The following is a 6,582-nucleotide window of genomic DNA, read 5'->3' on the forward strand; positions in this document are numbered from 1 at the left end:
CTTCTTAGCCTCTCTCTTGCAATGATGCTCCTCCTCGCCCCCCTCTCCCTTGAACAGGCTTCCCTTGAACAGGCTTCCCTGCTGCCCACCAGCACCTGTTCTGACCCGTCTTCAGTGAATTCACTATGACAGCTGCGGAGTCTCAGGGCAAGAGTCAACAAGCAGACCTGGGTCACTTTCTCAGGTTTCAGAGGGCAGAGAGTTGCCGCTTCTGTGACGATGGCTGAAGAGGACACACTGCTGTCCAAAGACCCTGAAAGCTCCAGAGCACACCTAGCTGAGACCCCTACTGTTAAAGAGCTAGAAGAGCTCCTCAGCACAGGGAGACCTTCCTGTAACCATGTCGATGAGGTGTGGCCTAACCTTTTCTTAGGAGATCTGTAAGTATATTTGATTGGTTGCAACCAGTGGGAAATGCCACTGGTAGCTGAAAAATTTTGTAGAGTCCAACCTCAGATTTGTCCCTTTTATCATCACAACACCTTGCAAGTTAGGACAGGCTGTGGAAAAAAGGAGAGACTAGCCCCAGTGAGCTTCAAGTCAGAGGGAGGGATGAACCTATTCCTAATCTAACATTTGATCCACTGTATCACATAGGTTCACTTTGTGGAACTTCATGAATTTTTGTGGGACGTTTCGGTGTATTACCAAATATCAAGGACTCCCAAACTCTTTTCTCAGATTTTTAGTTTCATGCATAAAATACTACTTCCAGGCATGAAGGTTAGGCCACACTTCTCAGATTGATTTGTCACTTAGTCAAACAGGTATATGCCCTGTTTATATCAACACGACATTTTCTTGCCTAAGTGGTGGCCGGATTGCACCCTATCATTTCATGCAAATAAGTTTTTTGAGCTGTACAGTGTTCTTTGCTGAGGCAACCCTAAGCAACGTTATGCCCTTAGAAGCCAGATGACTTCAATGGACTTTGAAGGGTACAAAACTGCTTAGGACTGAACTAGTTAGTTTCTCCTCTTTCACTATGTATTCTGGAAGGGAGCTCTGACTCTTGAAAGCTCATACCCTGAAATTTTGTTATTCTCTAAGATGCCACTGGACTCAAATCTTGCTCTTCTACTGCAGATCAACAGGGCTACCCACCTAAAACTATCTTCTTTCATCTTGTAGGTACAGACCTCTATACATACTTGGCACATTTTTTTAGTTCTTGAAAATAACATCTTTACATTTTTTTCTAGCTGTCATAATTTGAACTCACGCAATCTATACGTGCAAGAAGCAACAGTGGCCACTAGGTACACCTTCGGTATCCTTCAGAAGTAGTATCGATAGTTCCCTCAAGGCCTCTAGTGATATTTGTCTTATTCCTTTGAACAGAGGTTCTCATCCGGCTCAAACAAAGGAAGCTCACATGCATCTAGAGAGCCAGCAGGGACCTCTCCCAGGACATAGAATCTCCCCACTTAAACTGGCATGTAATAATCACTCTATATGTTACTTCTTATATGAGTTCTGCACAGAGCCAACCCGCGCTCTGTGCAGAAGCTAGGAGTGTGTGATTCGGGATTTGCAAAGATTCGGGATTTCCTAATCAGGCCCAGCAAAGATTCGGGATTTCCGAATTGGGCCCAGCATGCTGGAAGCTTCCCCCCTCACTTCGGTATGTTCTGAATCTTTACAAAGCACACCAAAGCAATTTAAATGCCCAAATCAGGTGTTTACAAAACTTTTTCCCACTTTGGGTAAACCCGAAGTGGGGAACCTGAATTTTTTTCTGGTGCACACCCCTAGGAGACACACATCACCTCAGGGATTGACTTCTATTAAAAAAACTACTACAACGTGCAAATATACTCAGACTGCTGCCGATGAGGGAGGTAAAGCGTCCTGCCTTTTCCCAAGCTTTTTTTCCACAAGTGCAAAAACAGTGTGGAGGGGAGACGTTTCCCCATTTCTGCTGCTCCGTATGGAGATATTGTGTGTACATGTGGCAGCAGAAAGCTAAAAACTCTCATTCCCCCTCACTGGTTTTGCACAGGGGAAAAAGCTTGGGAGGAAGGCAGGAGCTTTCCTTCCCCAGGGGCAGCTTTCCGAGCCCATCTGCATGCTGTTTAAAAAAAAATAAAAATAGAATCCAGTCCCAGTGGTGATGTGCGCCTGCACAGATCACCAGTTGTCTCTGTGCAGAACTCATAAAAGAAGTAATGTGTAGCGTGACTGTAGGAAATAAGGTTTTAGGAAAGACTGTAGGGCTGTAGGACTGTAGCCCTCCCTGACAATTAACTCTTGGTGTGTGGGAATTTTTAACAAATTGTTTGGGAGAGTACTTAGTTATGCAAATACTTCTCTGTGGCCCAATGTGGCATAGCTGAGTCACAGGTCAACCAATTCAGTGTGAATCACCTTCAGAGGAAGAGAAAGCTTAAATAGAAGCAAGTTAGCAGTAGTTTGTTTTGAAGCCCAAGGTCTAATCTGTGGGAGAACCAGGGGTCATTGTGTAGAAAAAGAGCTGGAGGAACTCATTAGCATAATTCATTAGCATACCTCATTAGCATATGCCACACCCCTTGACATCACCTATCCTGGCTGTTTTGGACCCAATACTGGCCATTCAGGGCCAAAATTGGACCCAAAATGGCAAAAAGAGGCTGAAAATGGCTGAAAAGGGCCCCAAAATGGTCAGGATCCGGTCGCTGCTGAGTGGAAGAGTGATCCACCACCCATCAGAGGCCCAATCCGGGCCGTTTCAGCCCCAATCCAGGCTGAAACGATCCCTAAATGGCTGAGAGTCAGGTGGGTGGGGCTACCTGACATGAGACCTTTTTGGGGAGCTGCGTTCCTGTGCGTTCCCCCTCAAAATGAGCCTTGGGGAGAACAACTCACAGACCACCTTGTTGAAAAGAACTGAATGCTTCACTCATATGCTAAGTTCAAATCCTTCAAGCGGGCAGTCTGGCTCATCAATTCTTTCCTGGCCCCTCTTGCTATCTGATGAGCCAGCAGCCAGATAACCACATTAAGACCTCCTCCAATGCTCCATGGAGTGTTAGAGCTGCCAACTCTGGTTTGGGAAATTCCTGGAGATTTGGGGCTGAAGCATGAGTTTTAGGAGAAGAAGGGGTTCAGTAGGGATTTGATGCCATAGAATCTACCCTCTGAAGATGCCATTTCCTCCATGGGAACTGATCTCAGCAGCCTGAATATCAGTTGTAATTCCGGGAGAACTTGGGGCCCCACCTGGAGGTTGGCAACCCTAACTCCCACCCTACCTATAAAAGGAGACTATGACTTTTACCAGCGTAGTAGTCCATATCATATTCCCAAATTATGCAGAAGGGCAGGTGGCATCCAGAGGCAGGTTTATTTTTCAGTGGTGGAGGCTTTCCTTTGTCTTCTCCCTGGGGGCTTAGCTGGTACGTTACCATCATTTCAACACCTGACCCAAACATTTCTTGTTACCCAGGCTTTTATCAGAGGAGTTCCTTTTTTAAAAGCTGTTTTTATTATTTGCTTCTTGGCTAAAGACTGTTTTATGGATATGATTTTAGACTGCTGGATGTTGTTTATGCTGTTTTCATGGCTTGTTTATTATGGGCAATTCTTATGTTGTTATTTTTATGATTTTATTATATTGTTTTTACTGTGTGAGCCTCTTTGAGCAAGTCTCTGGACAGGCAGCACACACATATTCTAAGTAAGTAAATTCCCTGACTTGATGGCATATATTTGGACAGAATTCTCATTTTAGTAGTAGAAACCTGGAGTATTTTGCCCATAGAGTATGAATGGATCAGGACCTCAATCACATCTTAGAAAGAAGCCAGAAAGGAAAACATAGCCAAGTTGGTATCTTATTTTTTGTCTATCTTTCCTTCAGAGTTACAGCCCACAACCGATTTGGTTTATGGAAGATGGGCATTAGCCATGTTTTAAATGCGACCCATGGCAAAATATTTTGCCAAGGATCCCACAGCTTCTACGGTCCCACCACTGAATATTATGGAGTACCAGCCTATGACCTTCCGGATTTCGACTTAAGTCCCTATTTCTACCCTGCAGCAGAATTTATACACAAAGCCTTGAGCACCCCAGGAGGTATGGAATCGTTGCCGGCCACAAGAGTCGAAACATTCTGGGCATTTTAGCAATGCAGCACTAACCTTGGAGGCTACACACCACCATTTCTTTGTGAAGGGCTGGAGGTCGGGGTGTGAGCCTGGCAGCTGTCATCTTACCCTCTGGTTCTCCTGGGCTCAGAATGAGATTTACAGGCGGTACCACCTCTCTGCCTGTCTCTTCCATTCAGGATTCCTGGTTCGTCTTGTCATTATCAGTGACTCCCAAGCCCTGCTCAGATTCTTGTTTCCCTGTTCACAAGTACTCATAACTTCTCAGGAAGACAAGAAGGCATCCCCAATTGCCTTTCCAACAAAGCAGGTCTATTGCCCCTCCTCCCATCCCAGTTCTCCCACTAGGGTAGCGTCTGTTCTGCCACATGTTCCGAAATACTTATATAAATCCAGAGTTAGGAGGGCAAGGAAATCTGTAGGACTGCAGAAAGACCAGAGAAGGCTGCAGAAGAAATAGTACAATCTAGGTTTGCCTCCTTGGAGAAAAATAAATGTTTAACAGAGTCTTAATGGGATGTATTTACCAGGTGATCCCATGTGAAAAGCCTCAGTTGTCCATTTTCACATATTAAGCCCATATTGAAGGAGAAGGATATTTTCCCCCCAGGTTTGTTGGCAACCAAAGTGCAGTATTAAGCAGTTGCACCCTAAAAATGATAAATAAATTGTATGTAGGCCCCAGAAACCTAATTAAAGGATTCCATGTTTGGGCCATTAGCAGAGTCTATCGTTTGGCAGAGGAAGCGTGATTATAGGTGGTGGTGAGCTGGTTCTGCTGGCTGCTGTGTGTGCGGGAGAGAAAATAACAAATCATACACTTGCTTTATATTTAGAAAAGAAATAAGAGTTCTTTATTGTAGGAACTCCATACTCTGATAGGAAAGGAGGAGAGACAGATCCTAACTACCTATCTAGTCTAAGGATGGACATGGATGCTAGGACAAGTCTTGCATCCATGCTGCCAAGATGGAGGGAGGAGAGGGACAGAGATGTTGCCTGGAACAATGCCAGGAAGAGAAGAAGTAAGAGGGAAGAAGTCAGGAGGAGGAAATCCTGAGAATAGCAATCTACATATCAAAGGACAGTCAGAGCAGTAAACAGAGTGCCCTGACCTCTCTATCTTTCTAACTCTTCGGTTTGTCCCGCTCTGAAACCCGAGGAAAGGGACAACCCGAGGAAAGGGACAACCAAAAATTCAATCGAAGTCTGTGTTCTTAGAAAGATATAATGATGGCACTGCAAGTTACATTTCCTGATATTTGTGAATAGTCACTAGCACTACTTACTCCACATCGCACATTAGGAACTAACAAGAGTAACTTGGTGAGCCCATAAAAGGCAAACTAGCTGAGATTTTGCTGTACCTGAATCGTAAGTACCACATCTGATTTGAATATTTTCATTTCTCCCTCCTGTAATCAATATAGCATGGGTTTCATTTGCATTATTAACATATCTATAAACTTGCCTTTCTCCCAACAAAGACGGAGACTTAAGGCAGGTAATAACAGATTTTATAAACGGTCTTTCAAGTATCCAACTCTAATTTAGCACTTTGGAAGCCAATCATACAAGATGCTGGTTGAGCCGCCCTCAGATCTTCCTAGCACGTTTTAATCACAGTCATATGGGCAATTTCATTGTTTTAAAAATCTAGGGACACTTATGGATTGTCCAATGTTTCATTGCCGCTGACCCTAAGAATCACTTCACTTCATCAAGAGAGACTGAAATGTATCCTTAACTCTCCTGATGAAATGAGCGGGATTTAAGATACTCCACTGATTTGATTCATATCCCCAGTTTGCTTGTCAGCACCAGTACACTGCATCCCTCCCCATCAGCTCATAAACTCCAATAACAATGACCAATGCTTTCTACTAACTTAGATTACAGCCCGTACTCTCACATATTTCATCCACTTTGCCCAGCTCCCCAGAGGAGGCGCTAAAATGGCAGAAGTCCACTGCAAGCAGCTGCCTGCTGGATTGCTCTCTATTCAAGAGCTCAGTGAATGACAGACCAAGGATACCACTGCCAGAGCTTCCATCAAATCCTGTTTTTTCCCTCCCTTCCACCAGTGACAGCAGCTGCATCAACTGTCAAAACATTTATATAATAAATAATACAATAAAGTAACTCTTTGCACGTTTTTACAATATTTTTCTTTCAAAACGGTTACTCCCAAATTGTGAACATCATATCCATATTTATTGATTTACTATATTTATAGCCCACCTTTCTCACTGAGACTCAAAGCAGATTACACTGTGGCTGTTTTCACACTGCTTACCAGCCACGAAACATCACGCCAAGCTCCCGGAATGACAGCGCCTTCCTGGCGCTGACAATGCTCCATTCATTCATTCATTCATTCATTCATTCATTCATTCATTCATTCATTCATTCATTCAATAAACATATACTGCCTCTCCACCATATTTGGTGCTTCAGGCAATTTATAGGATAATATTAAAACATTATTAAA

At 43.8% G+C, this 6,582-nt stretch overlaps 1 protein-coding gene across 1 annotated transcript; it reads left to right on the forward strand.

Annotated features, from left to right (window-relative positions):
• Positions 1 to 219: 219 nt before the first annotated feature.
• Positions 220 to 6,154, forward strand: LOC129332434 (dual specificity protein phosphatase 13-like). The gene is made up of 3 exons (XM_054983562.1): positions 220 to 380; positions 3,842 to 4,059; positions 6,026 to 6,154. The coding sequence occupies exons 1-3, from the start codon at positions 220 to 222 to the stop codon at positions 6,043 to 6,045; spliced, it is 399 nt and encodes a 132-aa protein (XP_054839537.1). The 3' UTR covers positions 6,046 to 6,154.
• Positions 6,155 to 6,582: the final 428 nt, after the last annotated feature.

Source organism: Eublepharis macularius, chromosome 6 (genome assembly GCF_028583425.1).
Source record: "Eublepharis macularius isolate TG4126 chromosome 6, MPM_Emac_v1.0, whole genome shotgun sequence".
Taxonomy (NCBI): Eukaryota; Metazoa; Chordata; class Lepidosauria; order Squamata; family Eublepharidae; genus Eublepharis; species Eublepharis macularius.